General features: G+C 45.3%; 1 protein-coding gene across 2 annotated transcripts in view; it reads left to right on the forward strand.

Moving 5' to 3' along the window:
- POMT2 (protein O-mannosyltransferase 2) overlaps window positions 1-19,961 on the forward strand; it is a 42,700-nt gene that overhangs the window by 2,647 nt on the left and 20,092 nt on the right. The window contains exons 2-8 of one of the 2 annotated variants that reach the window (XM_080678922.1): window positions 6,520-6,604; window positions 10,466-10,570; window positions 12,306-12,414; window positions 14,315-14,423; window positions 16,047-16,206; window positions 17,479-17,585; window positions 18,248-18,330. In XM_080678922.1, coding sequence (XP_080535048.1) covers window positions 6,520-6,604; window positions 10,466-10,570; window positions 12,306-12,414; window positions 14,315-14,423; window positions 16,047-16,206; window positions 17,479-17,585; window positions 18,248-18,330 — 758 coding nt within the window. The remainder of the gene's footprint in view (window positions 1-6,519; window positions 6,605-10,465; window positions 10,571-12,305; window positions 12,415-14,314; window positions 14,424-16,046; window positions 16,207-17,478; window positions 17,586-18,247; window positions 18,331-19,961) is intronic. The other variant, XM_080678923.1, reaches the window with a different exon arrangement.

Genomic DNA, 19,961 nt, shown 5'->3' on the forward strand with positions numbered 1-19,961 from the left:
GTATTAGATTGATAGAAGGTTGTTCCAGTTTGTGTGTTTGCACACATACGCGGTCTGTATTTGGGAGTTGATGCTATCAGGCACGTCAGAATAGTTCAAGATAGGCCATGTCTACGTGAGTTTTTCTGAGTTCATATCACACTGACAAACTCAGTAGAAAGTCAGATTGCCAGCTACAGCTGCCACCTGATTTACTAGTAGATGTATCATATGAATGCTTTGCCAGGCTTTGGTTCTGGACCTAGAGGAGAAAGGATCATTAATTGTTTCCCTTTTCTTTACGTTTCCTGAGGTCTAAGATGTTACCTTCCCAGCTTCCAAAATTGTTTCTTTCCTTCCTCTGCCATCATATAATTATATTAGTGTGTATCCCTTTAGTACCTGTAACTTCACCTTTTCTCCAGTTATCCCCTATAATATCCAGACCTTTTTTGCCAAGACCATTATTAGAAAATTGGCAGAGACCAGATGAGCCACTGTAGGGGGCTTGACAAGCAGTGCACTCAACCAAGGGGTCATTATCTTTATACTCTATGACCATGTCCCTCCAGCTTCCAGGGACTGAACTAGAATTAAGTTTGAATCCCATAGATGTCCCCAGGCTGATCTGGAGTTGCTGTTAGGGAAAGAAAGATGAATCATGCCCATGAATGGTTTGGGAAGAATTTCAAATGTTCAAACTAGGTTTATGCAACCCTCCACCCCTTTTATCCTTACCGTTACCCAGTTGGTGGCCAAGAGGAGGTGAACCGTTTCTGGTGCTGACTACATTAGGTGACAGAGCTGTTTTACTAAAGTGTGTGAACCAGGACAGAGTAGAGTCAGAAATCTCCTTGAGAGGACTATTCAGTCCTTGACAATATCAGATGCCTGTGGATGGTAGGGAGTGTGGAATGTCATCAAATATCTTGACTATTGGCCCATTATTAGGTGGTCATAGCAAAAAAAAAAAAAAAAAAAAAAAAAAAAAAGGCACCATTGTCAGACTGTGGATGCTTTGGAAAGCTGAAAACATGACTTAGTTTAAAGGTCCACATTAGTCAGATGATTGTAGTGGAACAGCATCATCAACACTGTAATCTGAAATGAGGCACCAATGATAGTCCAGAGGGGTAACAAAGTCCTACTGTAGTCACTTACCTTGGAGCAGTCAATGCCCTGCGCAATTGGCTTCCTTTACTGAAAGACTAACAGGCTAACTTTTGGCTGCTACAATGCAGTGATGGCTTCAACTTCAGAAACGTACAGTCCTTTACTTTGCACCCAGTCCATGATAGTAGATGTGTTTCCAGGCCTGGTCCAATGGCAGCAGTCTGTGGTACAAGTTTGATCAGCAGCTTAATTCCAGTCAGTCTTATCAGATGTACTAGTACCAGCCCTTACCATGATCATCCATGTGAGTGATCCAGATTGTCCTATCAGTAGGCAGCCATGATTTTTTCCTACAGTTCTTGGCTCCAAAGAGGGATGTTTTTAATCTCTCAATACATAGTCTTCCAAGTGGCACAACAGATGGCTAGGCCAATGGCAGGTGCCCAAGAATAAATATAACTTGTCTGTTTCTTAGGAGTATTGCCCAAGACAAGGGTTGTGAAGTCTTCCAATTCAGCCCATTATGCCCATCACCCCTTATGGCAGGCAGCCTTCCGGAGTTGTCACGGGGGCAGGATGACTGCTGCTGCCAGTGGACTCCATCAGCTTTTAGTTTAGTCTAACCATCAGTGAGCCAGGCACAAGCATTGAGAAGAACCTCTGTGCATCAAGGGCTCCACTGAGACAGTGCTTTGCTTTAGGTGGTGGAGAGGAAGGAAGGTAGTTTTTCCCAAAGGGAGAGCTACCATGTCTTCATGTAAAATCAAAATGTCTCTAGGGCCGGGTCAGCTATACTCTTCAATATGCCATTTCCATTTGACCAGTGAAGCTTTTGAGCCCTTTCCTTATTAGGCATAGATTCCAAGTTGACCCACCCCAAAGTGGCAGGGGTTCCTAAGGCCTTCTTGGCAGGCACTCAATTTCAACAAGAGCTTAGTATGGTGGTAGGTTGATAGCTGCACCTTTAAAAAAGTATGTACTTGGTGCCTGCGTCCAGCAGGGGGCGCTATTATCATGGAGAATTGCCTCTGGGCGCTACAGTAGCCCATTCGGTCTTTAAAGCTGTGGTTTCCCCTGTCTCTTCTTGGGGTTTATATATTTTTTTCCTGGATCAAGGAGGGGATAGTATCAACTCAGCATGTGGCAGTCCCTGAATGAGATAATCCTCCTTGACACTTATCAGCTCAATACCAGTTATACATTCAGCAATGTAAGCCACGATAATGGTGAAGAGCGCTACCCACGGGGTCACATTATCTTCAGTTTCCCCCTGGGAACTTGGTTCAAACCTTCCAATTGAATTGGGCATCAGTAGCAATAGTGACAGCCACCCAGAGATCACACCATTCCCCAGTCGTGAGTATGGGGAGTGCTGGACGCAGCGGGTGGAGAAAGTTTTTTCCTTCTTTAGCCCCTTGATAGGCTTGGCACCACTTCCTCCCCAGTGTACTGCCATGTGTCTGGTGACCCCCTGGGCTTAGGGGCCCTTTTCTTTCAGTCCCTGTACACACTGCTGTGGCTCTCCATGCATTCCTCGGCACCTTTGGTAACCCCTGCACCCAGCAAATCCTCCTCTCATGGGATTGAGTAGGGTGGAGATGTGGGCCCCTGATTCTAATAGAGTCCTGAGTTTGAGTGCCTCTCCTCCCCCGAGTTGCCCAGCATGGTAGCATGGGTGTGTATGGAATTCAGCCCCCTTTGGGAACCATGAGACCTTGGCCTACCTTTAATAATCTTACTCTGTAAAGCAGCTGAGGTTATGGTAGAAGGGGAGGGATCATGGGACACGGAGGGACAAAATGGCTCTTAACATCTAAGCAAGGAGCATTTACTTTTGGCTTGAGTACACAGCTCACCCAAAGTTTTCATTTCACCTAAAGTTCTACAGTGAGTAGCAAGGTCCTTACTGCTGGCACCATTGATGTAAGCTTTAGAAACTTCTTGATTCAGCAGCCACATCCATATTGCCTTTGGGCAGGGGCTCCTAGGTTTGCTGCCCATTGACATGATTACATCTCTTCCTCCTCCCACCCAGAAGAGAGTGAGCAGTAACCAAGGCTTAGACGGTTGGTTTCAATCCTGCCTCTCTCTCTGCTCAGCCTCATGAACAGGTAGGACAGTGAGGACTTTTACTACCTTCCCTGCCTACCACTGGGCAAGAGCATTCACTACCAGAATCTGGGGAGTCTTCTCATATCCTCTAAACCAGCCTCTGGGGAGTCCTTGTCTTTTCTCTTACAGAAAGCTATCTCTCAGTATCCTATGCTTGTCGCCAAATACTGTCAGGATGTGGGATTTTATTTTACCCTACTTGCAAGCTAAGAAGTTAGCCTGTTCTATGGATGCTGGCAGAAGATAAAGTCCTGGGTCAGAGACAAAGGACTTACTTTTCGTGGCACAGCAAGCAGGACGAGCGTCAGCACATTGGCGTTGGTTTCCTTTTTCCCCAATTCCATGTGATGCCATGGGCGGATGAATGCCTGCATGCACACTGGGATGCATCAGCTGAGGAATACTGAGCTTGGGGACTCCGCTGTGTTATAACAAGCAGGAAACAGACTGCTTCTGTTACAGAGGGAGATGCTAACTCTTCCCTCAAGGTTGCTTGCTTAAACCTAGCCCCGAGAAAAGGCCCGAGTTAAGAGTGGTCAGGGTCTTGCATCCTTCGCATACCCTGCAAGGTCTGTGGGAGCAAGAGAGATCCAAGGAGGACTGTTTCTCTCAACACAAGCATGCAATAAAAGCCAAGAAGAAATGTGAATACTACAATAGCAGGTCCTCTATTAATGTTGATTAACATAGTCTCAATCAACGTAGTTTTGTTGTAATATCGAGATGCCATAGGAATTTAACTCTTGTTTATATCAATTATCCTATGGTAAAATTGTTTTTGTTATACATCATTTTGCTTAAAGTCACAGAACCTATTGACAGTGTTAAGTGTGGACTTACTGTACTAGTTTTACCTGGGGCATTTTTGAAGTGAAAATCTCATACCCTTTTGTCAGTAGGTTTCCAAACAGACTTCATAGCTAACTACAAATGCTGGTTCAGTTTAAATCGTGCCCAGCATGTGTGAGACTTTTTAGTATCTTGCTCTCTCTCTTCTTCTGGCACCCCCATAATTCTGATGTTGGTACGCTTGAAGTTGTCCCAGAGGCTTCTTACACTATCTTCAACTTTTTGGATTCTTTTTTCTTTTTTTTGCTTTTCCGGTTGAGTGTTTTTTGCTTCTTTGTATTTCAAATCATTGACTTGATTCTTGTGACCCTCTTGTCTGCTGTTGGGTCTCTGTATAATATTTTTTATTTCAGTCAGTGTATGTTTAATTTCTAGTTGGTCCTTTTTCATATCTTCGAGAGTCTCGTTATATTTATCGGCCTTTTCTAGGATATTCTTGAAAAGCCTTATAATCGTGGTTTTGAATTCTATATCCAGTCGTTTGTTTTCCTCCATTTCTTTCGTTTGTGATCTGTTTCTTCGTCTCCCCATTTTTCACTGCTTCCTTGAGTTGGTAGTGTAGCTTTGTGTGCTAGGTTTCCTATATGGCCCAGTGGGTCGGCCTCCCCAGTTAACCTGAAGTGGACACTCTTGGTGCACCCCTTTGTGGACTGTGTGTACAGCCTTGTTGTAGTTAAGTCTTGATTGTTGTTGGTATCACTGGGAGGAACTGACCTGCAGGCCAGTTGGCTGTGAGGATCAGCTGTGTCTACACTGGGAGATTTTCGGTGCTGGAGACAGCCTTATAGGATTAGCCTTGCCAGATTGCAAAGGCCTCTGTGCTCAGCTTGGAAGGGGCGGAGTTTCAGGGCGGAGCAGATAGTCTTGGCTTACCGTCAGCCCTGCCCTTGCTGGTGAGTCTCCAGACCTCTGCCTTCCGCGGTTCCCAAGTTTCCGCCTTACAGTCCAGATTTCTCCCATAAGAGCGTGGGTCCCCAGGGGCTCACCTGGAACTGTGGTTCAGTGCAGTCAGAAGCCTCTGACTCCCCTCTGCCAGGGATAGCCTGTGGTAACCTCCGCAGTCAGTCCTTGTGCACACTCGCGCCTCCAGACCCCTGCCTCCGCAGCTCCCCTGAGTCTCCGAGTTTCTGAGTCTCCGTGTGCCTTTCTCTCCACCCGACAGTCCAAACTCCCCCTGTATGAGCCTGGGTCCACAGGGTTTCGCCCGGAACTGAGGTTCAGTGCAGTCGGAACTGGGGTTCAGTGGTCCGGGGCTTCCTTCCCCCTCCTGCCAGAGAAAGCCAGCCAGGCACTCCGCTGCCCTTCCTCTCTGCCCACGCGTGTCGCCGTACCTCAGCTCTTTGCCGCTCCTTCTCCGTGAGCTTTCCTCTTTCCTTCTAGTTGTAGAGTTTCCACTCAGCCAGCTTTCCTGTGGTTCTGGATGGTGTCCGTTCTGTCTTTTAGTTGTAGTTTTGAAATTGTTGTGCGGGGCAGCAGTTTAGGTGCTTACCTATGTCGCCATCTTGGTTTCTCCCCAATAAAAATACATTTTAAAAAAAGTTTTATGTGGTTGTATAGAAGAACAAGGCTTTGCAATGTGTTTAAAAGATAATGTGTTAGAATCACTTATTGCCTTGCAAAATTATTTGTGCAGTGAGAATATATTTTAGTTAGATTCTTAACTTAGTAAGAAAGCCCTCAACTTTTACATAATAGTTCAGTGTAATAAGACCAGCGAGTTCATAGTCAGCAGGTTAATTACCACAGGTTGATAAACAAAATCAGACTTCCGTAACACCATGGTTTCTAGGCTCTCTCTGATCAGTAGCCCACGATGTAGGTTGTGATAATAGTAATGTAGTTTCTAGTAGCAAACGTAGTCTCAGAGTTTGAAATTTAACAGCCTTGGAAGAAAACCCTTACTACAAACCTTTCTATATTATAAGAAAACTCTTTGCCTCTTTAAAATAAATAGAGCCCTAACCGGTTTGGCTCAGTGGATAGAGCATTGGCCTGTGGACTCAAGGATCCCAGGTTCGATTCTGGTCAAGGGCATGTACCTTGCCTGTGGACACATCCCCAATAGCGGGTGTACAGGAGGCAGCTGATTGATGTTTCTCTCTAATCGATGTTTCTAACTCTCCTTCTCCCTTCCTCTCTGTAAAAAATCAATAAAATATATTTTAAAAAAATAAATAGAAACTCAAGATACAGAATAAATATAGATTCAACTTAAATTTATGATAAATGGTTGGTAAATATTTGCTAACTTTTTAAAAATTATCTAAATGAAGATTAATGACCAGCTTGATGTCTTGCTTCCCCAAATCACTATGTCAAAAAAGTTTTTTTTAATTCAAATTTTCTCATTAATTGCTTGAAACTCAGAGTCTTTGGTTTTAACTGTAATTTTAATCATGCTCTATTAAGGCTATTTGGGTTGTATGATAATTTAAAAATTCTCATTTCTCTTTGTTTTTCCCTTAGTTGGGATGAGACTCACTTTGGAAAAATGGGAAGTTACTATATCAACCGTACCTTTTTCTTTGATGTGCACCCCCCTCTGGGAAAGGTGAGCAGTGGTGAACAACAGCCAAGTCTTGGTTTTGGATTTGATTCTTGGCCTCGTAGAAAGAATTCCCTGACATTCTAGACCAGTTGCTTTCATGGAAAATCTTTGCTATTTTTAGGGGTCCTCTGGGCTCAGAAATGGAGAGAGAGTCCATCAACTGACGGATGGATAAGCAAAATGTGGTATAGCTATACAGTGGAATATTATTCAGCTATAAAAATGGAATGAAGTATTGATACATGCTACAACATGGATGAAACTTATAAACAGTATGCTAAGTGAAAGAAACCATACACAAAAGGCCACATATTCTATGAGTCCATTTAAATGAAATGTCCAGAATTGGCAAATCAACAGAGACAGAAAGAAGATTAGTAGTTGCCAGGGTCTATGTGGGAGGGGGATTGAGGAGTGACTGCAGATGGGTGTGGAGTTTCTTTTTGGGGTGATGAAATGTTCTGGAATTAGGTAGTGGTAATGGATGCACAATCTTATGAATAAACTAAAAACCTCAGTATACTTTAACATGGTGAATTTTACAGTACATGACTTTTATCTCAATTGAAAATAAGAAAAAAATAAATGGAGAGAAAGAATAAAGCCTGGGAACCAGACCTCTGGAGTGGAGGCTTTTCATAGGAAACCCAGTCTAGTCTTTCAGCCTGTGGCATTTGGAGTCCCCTTGGCACAGTGAAGACGGAAAACACTGACTGATTTGTTTTTTCTGAAGCCGCCCCTTCCTCACTTCTGGCCCTGTGTGGAGGGAGACACGTGAGGCTTCGTTCTAAGCCTGCCTCCAGGGAGTGCAGCCCACCTGCTCCTCTCACTTCCCTCCTGGTGGTCCTGTGCTCTACCTGGCTGAAAGACAGCGATGAGCAAATTAGAAAACCGTGGGAGAGAAAGCAGAGTAGCTTCCATAGGTTCCGAGGCCAAGCCAGTCAAAAGCCCCTTTAAGGAATGAGTAGGGCATTTTCTCTTCCAGTACTGAAGCCCATACCTGACACTTCACACAGATCCCAGCCCTGGGCACTGGGGCTCCAGTCAAATAGGTGCTATTAAAGAAATAAAAATGCCTGCACATAGGAAAAAATGCCATCAGTACAGAAGGAAATAAAAGGTCCAAAGCTACCTTCCCTCATATTTCTATTCTTCAGAGGTAACTATGATCACCTTTGTTAAGTTTCTTATATATCATCTCAGAAACTTTTTATACAAATACTAGAGGCCCGGTGCATGAAATTCATTGATGGGGGTGGGGACCCTCAGCCTGGCCTGCACCCTCTCGCAATCCGGGACCTTTCGGGGGATGTCCAACTGCTGGTTTAGGCCCGATCCCACAGGGATCCCTATGGGATTGGGCCTAAACTGGCAGGCCAACATCCCTCTCGCAATCTGCTGGCTCCTAACTGCTTGCCTGCCTGCCTGATCACCCCTAACCACTCGCCTGCCTGCCTGATCGCCCTTAACCACTCTGCTGCCTACCCGATTGGCCCTAATTGCTCGCCTGCCTGGCTGATTGCCCCTAACTACTTGCCTGCCTGCCTGATTGCCCCTAACTGCTCCCTGGGGGGCAGGGCCAGCTAGGGTGAGGGGCCGTGGTGTTCTGGTCATTCCACTGTTTTGGTTGCTGGGCTTTTATTATATAGGATAAGTGTGTACGTATTTATAAACATAAATATTAGTTCACATGAACAGCATATTATGCAAACCAGATCAGACTAAAATTGTTCAGCAACTTGTATTAAAAAAAAGATTAGTTTATTGATTTTTTTTTTTTTTTTATAGAGAGGGAGAGAGAGAAACATCAATATGAGAGCAAAACATCAATCGTCTGCCTCCTGTACACTCCCCACAGTGATCAAGCCTGCAACCTGGGCATGTGCTCTGACCAGGAATCAAACTGGCAATCTTTTGTTGCACAGGACAATGCCCATCCAACTGAGCCATACTGGTCAGGGTAGCAACTTGTGTTTTAAACATGATGTTTCTTCAATTCTTCCCACATTAGCACATAAAAATGTACTCCATTCTTTTTAATGACTCTATCATTCCAGTATATAGATGTACTATAAATCATTTTACCTCTCTTCAATTCATGGGCATTTATGTTATTTCCAACTTTTAGTCATAGCAAAAGATATTGCATGAACATCCTTGTACCTATATATTTTCATAGTTGTACAGGTGTATCTAAAAGATTCTCAGTGGGAAAACTAGAGAGTTAAAGGGACATTTAAATTTGTGTTAGAGATTGCTAGGTTTTCTTAAAAATTTTTGCAATAATATATAGTCCCACCAACAGTGTATGAGGGTGTTTGCTTCCCACACCACTGTCAGCACTGGTGTGATTATACTGTCAAAACTGCCAACTTGAAAGTAAAAAGTGGTACATCACTGTTTTCATTTGCATGTCTTTATGAGTTAGGTTGAACATTTCTTTCTCATATGTTTATTAGTGATTTGTGTTTTCTTTGCTATGAATTTGCCCATTTTTGTAGTAGGTTGTTCCTTTTCTTACTGATTTGAATGAGTTACTTAGTTAGGAAATTAGCTCAGGACTGCTTTTAACCTTGAAGGAACTGAGAAGGAACAGAATTTTGAGTGTCTGACCAGCCAAGCAATCTGGGAATTTAGACCAGCACCAGGCACCTTGTCCTCTGAGACCCCAGGTAGGAAGCAGCATCTGCTTTGATTGTCACCTGCCAATTTTAGTTCATCTGGGTCTTTGGATGACTGTCTTTCCAATACCTTACATTACTTTGTATTAAGTTAATTACATTAAATTAACCTCTGGACCCTGGGATTCCTTCTTTTAATTTTTTAATTTTTAAACAAGGCTTTATAATCACTTACTGCTGAACTTGGGGTTCTATACTTGGACATGGAACTATAGACAGCGACTCTGTTTGGAACTACGTAGAGAATAAAGTGAGCTGGTTAGTGGTCCAAATCCAGGCCCCCACAAGCAGTGCTGCAAGGAGGGGCTTTCCCTCCACACAGCCTAACCGAACTGGTCGAACTGGTCGGTCTGGGGCAGCCTGGGGCTGTTACAGATGCTTGGTGTTTGCTGGCAGTTTTTATGTTTTCGCTGCTTCTGATTGCTTGTGTGAAAAGAATTTTACACTGTTGATGGCCAAGGAAAGATAGAAACAGGCTGACCCTCCCAAATGTTTTGAAGGATTCTCATCTTAGTTTATGGTTGATATGTTCTGGTTTGGGATGTGCCAAGGTTGCCTCCCTTTGGAATACTGGAAAAAGGAGAAGCCAGTCTCTGGCCTTTTGGCATTTTTTTTCCACTGGGACTTTTCTATTCCCCTCTGGGGAAATGCAGCTGTCTTTCCTCTTTTCTATACCCCTCCCTCCTTGTCTCTATTCCTGATGTGTAGAAACTTGGCCACTTTTCTGCCTCTTCATTCTGACTTGGAACCTCATTTCCCAGTCTCCTCAGGAATCAGCCCCTCTCCTTCCCCTCCCCTCCGCAATGAGCTATCAGCTTTTATTTCATAGCAAATGAAAGAAGGCAGATGAGCGAGCCCCTCACTTGCCCTGCCCTTCAAATTATAGGATTTTTTTCTTTATAAGTGTCCAGTCTGCACTGTTCCCAAGAACTTGATCTTAACACAAGAGAGAATTTGTTTCAAGCAATGAGCTCTATAGACAAAAGATACTTTGCTTTGAACAGCTGCAGGAGAAAATGTCACATTGTCAACTCCTTCTATGGACAGTTGTCAAGGGAAGCCAGAGTCTGGGTGCTGCTGGAGGGAAGTTTAGGGGATGAAGGAATCTCCTCTCAAAGGTCTCTCATTGTTTTTTTTTTGTTGTTGTTTGTTTGTTTGTTTGTTTTTGTTCTCTTTCTCTCAGATGCTGATAGGTCTTGCTGGCTACCTGAGTGGATATGATGGTACCTTTATGTTCCAGAAGCCTGGGGACAGATATGAGCATCACAACTACATGGGAATGAGAGGAGTAAGGCTTCCTGACTTGAAAGAGCCTCACTGAGCCCTGGGGCCACACTCACAAATGTTACAGTTGGAAATCCTGGGGTGGTCGCAGGTGTACACAATGGACTTTGGGGTGGGGGAAGGATGACTGGATCCATACCCTGTAGTAGAAATTCAGGTGTAGAGACTCAGAACTGGTGTGGTAAGAAGGGAAGGGGAGGCCACAGATAATGGAGATTACATAGATAGGAGCAAGCCCATCCTCATCTGTTATGCCCATGTAAGGCATCAGACTGCAGGTTGGAGAGCAGCCTGGGACCCAGGCAGCCAGGAGTCTCCTGTGGTCCCAGCATTGGCCTCAGCACATTGGCAAGCTATATGTTCTTCCTCTCTCAGACCACACTTGCTGGAGTATTGCTTATCTCTGAGGGCCCTTTCTTAAGACTTCAGCATCCCCACTCTCCTGGCACCAGGTTTCTACTTCTTTCCCATGAAGGTTTCAGGCACACACAAGGGGTGTGCCAGTCTTTGGAGGGAGGCCATGTGTCTGCTCCCTCTGTTCCCTGTGTCCCAGCAGAAGCCTTGATGGAGCATGGCAGGGCCTCAACACCTAAGTCTGGGCACTCCATACCTGTAGCTGAATGAAACCTGAAGAAAAGGACCTTCAACGTAGAGCTCTCAAAGCAAGTTACATTTACAAACCCCTTTCATTGAGGAGCTCAAACACTTTAGATAAATACAAAGTGCTTATGTGAACAAATGGTTGGATAATTTGCATGGTCATATACCATATTAAACAAGAAGTGTCCCATACCCTCAAGTTCATATTCTAAGTGATCTTGTGTCTTCTTAATGACTTTTGAATACCATATAGCATGTGTAATTGGATATAGGCCTGACTCACTGTGAACTTGTTATGGGAGTTGAGAAGGCCAAATATGACAGCCTTGTTCCCTTTCACACTAGGGCACATTGCTATCTGTTAACAAAAGGTGACAGCCCAAATGTGAGAATTTCCATTCCCTTGGGCTTGCCTATTGACTTTTGATGGATAGAGTAGGGAGGTACAGAGAAGGCTTGTGGTTCAAAACAAAACAAAACAAAACAAAACAAAAACCCTCCAGTTACTGAAGCGCAAAGCAATCTTTTTGCTAAAATAAAAAATACAACCTGTAGATTAAAGAGTGGTTCCTGGTATGATTGAAGAAAAGGGCTAAGGGAGAAATAACATAGAATTCTCTACAATATTAAAACACTTCAGAGAGGTCTTTCTTAACTTGTGTCCATAGTTTTGTAATAGAAGCTAATGTTTATCAAGTACTTCCTATGTTGTTAATAAACTTTAAGTCATTTAATCTTCAGGGTATAAACCCTTTGAGGTAAGAACTCTTATTCTTCACATTACACAGATGGGGAGGCTGAGTAAAGAGACATGTGACTTCCTCAGGGTCACAACTAGTAGTGATAGGTAGTCCAACCCTCATCCCCCACCTGAAACCAGTGTGCCATCCCGCCCATGCTTTCCGGCTGAACTTGGCTGATTTTGTGTCAGTGCAGAAGTTGGTGCTCAGTGGGAACTAAATGCTGCTTGATTTGATGCCTCACGGTTACACCACCCCTTTCTCATTTATACATGTGCCAGTTGATTTTAGGTCACCATGTCATGCCCTCATTGGGGTCTTCCATCTTAGACCTGAGCTTGTAGGTCTCTGAGCCTTAGCTAATCTGGTTATTTGACTGCTTCTCTTTTTCTGCCATAGTTCTGTGCGTTCCTTGGTTCCTTGCTGATCCCCTTTGCCTTCCTCACTGTACTGGAGCTGTCTAAGTCCCTCCCTGCAGCACTGCTCAGCGCTGCCCTCCTCACCTTTGGTAAGTTGCCTTCTACCACATTTCTTGGGAAATAGTCTGCTACACTGTGAATGTGGCTGGAAATCAACGCATTTATAGATCTGTCTATGGGCCCAGTTGTTAAGTAACTTTAGGATTGAGTAAATGTATTACAAATCTTATTTTATTCACTAGTAATAGTTGCTATATATATACTTGTATGTAGCAAGCCTTTACATTATTGGAAGGGAGAGTTGGCATAGATGAGCTCCAGTTGTTTGGATAAGAAGATAAATGTGTGTGTGTGTGTGTGTGTGTGTGTGTGTGTGTGTGTGTGTGTGTGTGAAGGAGGCCTAAATTCTTATTCTGCTTCTCTTAGGATACTATCAAGATTAGTTTGGCCAAAACCGGTTTGGCTCAGTGGATAGAGCGTCAGCCTGCGGACTGAAAGGTCCCAGGTTCGATTCCGGTCAAGGGCATGTACCTTGGTTGCGGGCACATCCCCAGTAGGGGGTGTGCAGGAGGCAGCTGATCGATGTTTCTCTCTCATCGGTGTTTCTAGCTCTCTATCCCTCTCTCTTCCTCTCTGTAAAAAATCAATAAAATATATTTAAAAAAAAAAAAGATTAGTTTGTACTCCTTAAACTAATTTTAGCTGAATGCAAAGGCAATGCCTTAAAGTAGCTCGGTAGAAGGGGGTAGTAAAATGGGAACTTACATATTTTCTGTGAATAATCCTACCATGGCTAAATGAGAGCTGATCCATAGAAACCCATCTTGTTGCTACCCTTGTTCTTCTGAAAGTGAATTCATGACCTTACAGAGCTTAACATTGAAAGGAGTCCAGACCGCTGTAGGTGGGTATTTTAGGGGTGATTCTAGCCTTGTTTTGATCGATATGTTGCAAGATTATAGGGCTTCTTGGTAGAGGATTGGTGGCCTTTTCTTTGTGTCTTTAATTTCCTTTTCAGTTATTTATTGTCATTTATTTATTTTCTCAGTCAGTACTATTTTTAAAGCATCCCCTCTTTCTAGGCCACTTTTCTCGGCCTCAGAGAATGAGGAGCTTACTCCCTAGTGGGGCAGATGATAAGTAAGCCAGTAAGTTACTAAGTTATAATGTAACATTCTAAGCAGTAAGTGCAATGTAGAAAATAGAGTGGGTGAATAATAAAGTCATGAGGAATGATCCTGTTTTAGGTAGGGTGTCAGTGAGGAGCTCCTTAAGGAGGTGGCCTTGAGGTGACCTGTGTGAAGCAAAAGATTAAGCCATGCAGAGATGTGAGGGAAGAGTGTTCAGGCAGAGGGACCAGCATGTGCGGTGGTCCTGGCATAAGGCAGCACTTAGTGGATTCAAGGAACAGCAAGAAGGCCAGTGGGGCGGGAGTGGAGTGAGTGAGGCAGTGGGTGTTGGGATAGGAGGTTGGATAGGTAGAGAGACCGTGCAGACTTCGGCAATGTCATGAGGAGTTTGTTAGTCTGAGTGAGATGGGAAGACATTGGAGAGTTTAAGCAGGGCCATGATATAATGAGATTTTGTTTCACTTTGGGACCTATCTGGAGAATCAACTCCCAATATAGACTTCATACAAAATGGTAAGACTACCCTAGGTGTAGGTCATTTATGGCTATATGAGCAAGGTGGCAGAACTCTCTTTTTGAGGCTGGAAATGAGCAAGAGCCCTCATCTCAGGACGGCTCTATCTGAATGAGTGACATGATCCTTTCTTGAGTTAAGGGCCTGGAAGAAGTGTGGGATACTATTTCGTATCATTGGGCTTTGGTGTACCCCCAAGCTGTGACCTTCCACCTCCCCAGTGACTCAGTGGCCCATGTAGTCTTGACTGCAATTAAACACAAGGGGGACTTATTGCTGGGGTGTTTGGTTCTCGGGGGCCCATCTCTGATCCCATTTTTTGACCACTGAGCTCATGTTTTCCAGACACAGGATGCCTCACTCTGTCCCAGTACATCCTCCTTGACCCCATCTTGATGTTCTTCATCATGGCTGCCATGCTGAGCATGGTCAAGTACAACTCCTGTGCTGACAGGTCAGAAACACCGCCTTTGGGAGTCTTTGTGTGTGGCGGGGCGGGGGGGGGGGGCAGGGGGGAAGGAACGGGGAGGTCCAGAGGTTACGGCAGCTCCAAAATTTCTATAATGGTCAGGGACAGGGTAAGTGCCTAGAGGACCTGTCTTGAGGCTGAGTTTAAGGCAATCCAACTTTTTTAAAAACTTAGATTACCCATTTTAGATCACAAAAATAGATTTGAAGAAGTTTTCTATAGATTTATTTTTGCTTTACATAAGACTACGAAAATGTCGATTGTATTTTTCAAGAATATTATCATTTTTATAGTGGGGATGGATTTAGATAGGGGTTTGTGGATATTATGGAGGGTCCTAATGCCTTCCCACCAACTTATAAGCCACCCGTTGGCACCGGTGCTGTTTAGGAGACCCCAGACAACTTTATCTTTCACACTCTCCATCCTAGAGGGGAGGGAACCAGGGTAGATCCTGCTTGGGAGTGTTTGTCTCCCTTCCCTTGGTGGGTGTTACATCCAGCCCTGACCTAACCGTGGGAATAGTGTATAGAAAGGCTGGCTTGAGTGGCCCATAGCAGTCAAGAGGATCCCTGCAGGCCCTGCTAAGTTCTAAAGCTGTACTAGAGGGCCTCGTCTTCTCCTGGGTAGTCCTTTCCAGATCATTCTTCTACCTCTGAGAGAGTAGAATACATTCATTCTATTCAAACCAAAAGAGTTGACTCGTCTAGGCTTTTCCAGAAGTTCACTTGGTTTCACCATGACAACACTCATGAAATTATGTTATCTCATTAAGTGATATTATGCTAATAAAGCCTGATCCGGTGGCCACCAGGTCTCTCTGGCTTTGGGTTATCTTCTGTCTCTGCCAGATTCACTTCCACCTGCCATTTCTGGAATGCATACTCTGTGCCAGGTACTGTGCTAGGAGCTGGAGGTACAGCGGGACTTAGGTCTGGCTGTTAAGGAGCGTTCGCTTTGGCAGGGGAGGCCACCAGAGTGAGAAAATTGCAGCACAGTTTTTTAGGAGCTGTAAGTACAGCAAACTTTGGCACCGACTGCCCTGGTTGGAACCATGCTCCACCGCTTGCTAGCTGTGTTACCTAACCTCTCTGTCCTTTGCTTTCCCCATGTGTACTAGTAAAAGAGGATAATAATAGGCTCTACCTCGTGGGGTTAGCGAACGTTGAAGAGTTAATGTGTGTAGAGTACTTGGAGCAGTGCCTGACACATAGTAAGCACTCGACAAATGCTGGCTTTGACAGGTCCAGAGGTGACAAAGGAGAGGGCTGACTCAATTACTGGCTTCTCTGGATTTCCCTTTGACATCCACGCGATTGGTTATCCCTTGAAGAAAAGCTTCTTGCTTACTTATTCAGGAAAGCATTGACCCCTCTTACAGAAAAAGATCCTCCTCACTCCCACCCACACTGTGCTTCCTGCAGTTTAAAGTTTCACAAACCATACTGTCCTTGGAGCCACGTGGTCCCCTGAGGTTAGGAGCCCTCACAGAGAGGGCACAGCACAGCCCCTCAGAGTCAGAGAACCCGTGCCCTTGCCCACTGATGCTTTTGCTTTTGAGTTTGGTTCCAGCTGCCAAACTGAACTCTGTGTCTTGTTGGTTTTCAGGCCCTTCTCTGCCCCCTGGTGGTTCTGGCTCAGCCTGACTGGCATTAATCTGGCTGGTGCTATAGGGGTCAAGTTTGTTGGCCTCTTTATCATCCTGCACGTGGGGTTGAACACCGTATCAGACCTTTGGCACCTGTTTGGAGACCTCAGTCTTTCATTGGTGAGATCCAAGTGCTTGTAGAAATGTCTTTGCTCCCCAGTATTGCTCAGCAGAGCCAGTGGCCTACCTCTGCCTCTGCTGCAGGCACAGAGTGGCTGTGTTCTGGGCCCAGGCAGGCTGGACCAGCTGCTCTATGAAGGCAGCAGGATGGGGAAGTGGGCCATGGCTGAGAGGCTGGAGTGGTGTAAAGGGCAAGGATAGACTCACATTCCTGGAATTCATTTTTGGCATTTGTTTCTGCAATGTTTTTAAAATGCTCTGCAAACTACCTAGCCAGAGGATTCTGTCCAGTTGCGCTCATGCCAAATATTGGTATATGTCAGGCGCTGACGCAGGGGACCTTAGGTGAAATGGTCAGGGAGACTTTCTGAACTCACAGTTTTATTTTCCCGATCCAGGCTTTCCAGATTTGGAAGCCAGTAAGGTTTATTACAGTATTGTTTATGAAGGGCTGATTCTGTGCTGGGCACTATGCACTGTGCTTTACCTTCATTATCTCATTTTCTTTACGTAACAATCTCATGTGGTAGGTAGTTATTACCCTCCCTTTACAAATGAGGAAATCAAGACCTAGAGAGGTAATAACGTGCCCCATGTCCTACAGGCAACAGAGGCAGACCTGGGGTTCAGACTGAGTGGAGGCAGACTCTTTTACCAAATGCTGCTCCATGGCCTCTGAACCAAGTCCCAACAAGTTTATTTATTCAGAAAATACAGACGTGCTATCCTCTAAGTGTGAGACACAATATGCAGATTAATAAAACAACGATCCCTGCCTTCTAGAGACAGTGGAGAGAGAGAAATAAGTGAACAGGCAATTATAGTTCAACCAAAAGTTCTGTGAGAGCACAGAGGAGGGTGTGAACCAGTCTCAGGTGATGCAGGGGGACTTCTGAGAAGACACTGAGGCCTGAAGTTAAAATAAGGAGCAGTCATCCATGTGATGGGTGGGGCTGGCCAGTACAGGAAGCTCCAGGAAAGTGCAGGGGACCAGTGTGACTGGGATGTAGAAGGGACTGATGAGTGACAATGCTGAAGATACAGGCCGCGCTTTGTTGGTGGCGCAGTGACAGTCTGGCGTGAGGGCCTGGACAGGCTCCTGTTCAGTCCCCGGCATTGTTTCAGTGGTGGGTGTTATGAAAAGCATTTCCACATAGTTTTTCTTTATGGCTATTAGTTTTTCAGTTTTATTGTGACTATGACTTATACATAAAAACATATATAATGCACATGTAAAGCATAAGGAATAAATAACACTGGCTCTGTCTGCAGGTGACTGTGGGAAAACACCTGACTGCGCGCATCCTGTGCCTCATAGTGCTGCCGCTGGCTCTCTACACGGCCATCTATGCTGTTCACTTCACGGTGCTGAATCAAAGGTACAGCAGAGCCTTTCCAGCCGCTCACTCTGTTTTCCTCCTGCCTCTAAGCCCGTGGATGGGCCGTGTGATTTCCTGGGTCTGTGGTTGGGATGACAAGAGGGGACCCAGGGTGTTTTCCTGTTGGTTTTTTCCTGGGTTCTATCTTTTGGGTATCCAAAATGCTCAGAAAGGCCAATACCCTTAGTAAAGAATTTCCTAACAGCCAAAAGCCCCTTATCCCTAAACAAAGCCACTGGTGTTTAACAGGGATGAGCCACCATAAGGTGTGCAGTTGGGGTGAGGATAATAATAACAGTAATACCAGCGGCAGCTCCCATTTAACAAGTAGCTACTGAGTGTCAGGAATGTTCAGCATTTTGTACCCATTATCTCATTTAATCATAATTACTTTGCAATCTTTAAATCTCCTGTTTATAAATGAGGAGCAGAGGCTAAACCAAGTTAGGTATCTTCCAAAGGCCCCCTACTAGCTAGTAAGTGGCTGAGCTGGAATTTGGACCCAGTTTTTCCTCCTCCATCACCCATATCTGTCTCACGATGCCTCACTGCCACTCTGGCTGTACTTCTTAAACGAGCTGAGCAGGGCTCTTCCTAGGCTCCTGGGAAGTCATGATCTCACTGCACTCACTGGGCTCTGCCCTGCTCCTGCTCTCCCACAGTGGTCCCGGCGATGGCTTCTTCAGCTCTGCCTTCCAGGCCCGGCTCTCAGGAAACACCCTTCACAACGCTTCCGTCCCTGAGTGTGAGTGTCTCCCGGCCCTGATGCAGGGCAGAGGGTTTTCTGGGAGTTGAATTAGAAAAGACAACTATGATAGTTTGAGTTATTTCAGTCTGTAGAGGGCAAAATGGGAGAAAGATCCAGTTATTTCCAGTACGAGTACTCAAGAGAGGGAGTCGGGACACAGGAGGTGCAGAGGTAGATGTCCTGAGCAGCAAACTCTTTGACCCTAAGGAGAGACTTCTCCATTGCGGCTGTGAAAATATCCAAGCCAGCTCTGTGGGAAGGCCAACCAGAGAGGCTCTGTTTGGACCTTCAGGGCCACTGGTCAGTTTCCACCGTGGTGTGCTGTGACTCATGTGTGTTCAGTTATTCACAGGTAGTAACTGAGCAAGCCTTAGCCAAGTTGGAGGTGGTAGGTGGACACACTCCAGCGTGTAGAGTCTGATGTAGAGAGTCTCTGTATGATATGACTGCTCGAGTTAAGTACATAAAGTGGGAACACAGGGTGCGAGAGATAGAGTGAGTGGTCTGGGAGTCAGGCCCTGGCATAATGTGTAGATTTCCACAGATGGAGAGGGAGGAGAGGACATATTGGGCAGAAGGGACAGCATGATCAAGGCCAAGGACAGGGCAAAACTCAAGGCACAGATTATATGCAGAAAAGTACCTGAAAGTAAGGTTGAAAAGATATGTTGGGCCAGATAGTGAGGGTTTGAAATGTCTGGATGAGTGTTTGACTTCATTACACAGGCATTGGAGACCCAGTGGAGGTATTGGGCAGGGTGGAGGCCAGGAAGGCTGTGCCTCAGGGAGATGACTCTGGTGGTTAAGTATAGGATGGCAAGGGAGAGGATGGGATTGGAGGCAGGAGATATCCTCTGGGATGCTGTTGCAGGCATTGAGCTGAGCACAGAGATAAGGCAACCGGGCATAGTCAAGGGAGGTTGGACACGGAAATGGGGTAACAAGATGTCACTAAGGACTTGAGCCCAGGTGATTGTTTCCTGGAGGCAAAGACTGTCTTTTAGTCTCCCCAGTGCCTTGTACAGTGCCCAGAACCCTGGGCCCTCCAAGACAGTGGAGAGAATGAGAAAGAGGAAAGCAGGCAAAGAAGTTGGTTTGGAAAGGCAGATAGTGAGTTCTACATCAGAGACTTTGACTTTGAGGTACTTGGGGAAATTGTGCAATTGGGGCCAGCGGGCTTGGGGCTGAAGCTTTCAAAGGAGGAATCAGCCAGGTAAAGGGTGATCAATGCTGTGGCAGTGCTATGACCCGTAAGGAAACTGTAGAGAAAGGAAGAGAAAAAGGCTGAGGTCAGGTCACTGGGGATTGCAGGAGGAAGGGGACCTAGGAAAGGAGCTGCGGAGTAGCCATTCATGAGGGAGTATGGGGCTGAGAAGGAGGAACAGAGAGCATTTCAAAAAGCAAAGGTGGTCAGCAGTGTGCAAATTCCTATTCCTCATTTATAAAGCCAAGCTCAGCTGTGACCTCTTCCATCAAGCCATCCTCTTCTTACTCCTTGGGCAAGAAGTCATCCTACCCTGCCCTGGGCTCCCACATGTCACACATTGTCACACCTTTGCCAGAGCACTTGCCCACTGTCTTGTGCTCGTTAATGCATGAAGCCATTTTCCCCAAGACTGGGCTTGCCG

The sequence above is a fragment of the Plecotus auritus genome, assembly GCF_963455305.1.
Source record: "Plecotus auritus genome assembly, chromosome: 1".
Taxonomy (NCBI): Eukaryota; Metazoa; Chordata; class Mammalia; order Chiroptera; family Vespertilionidae; genus Plecotus; species Plecotus auritus.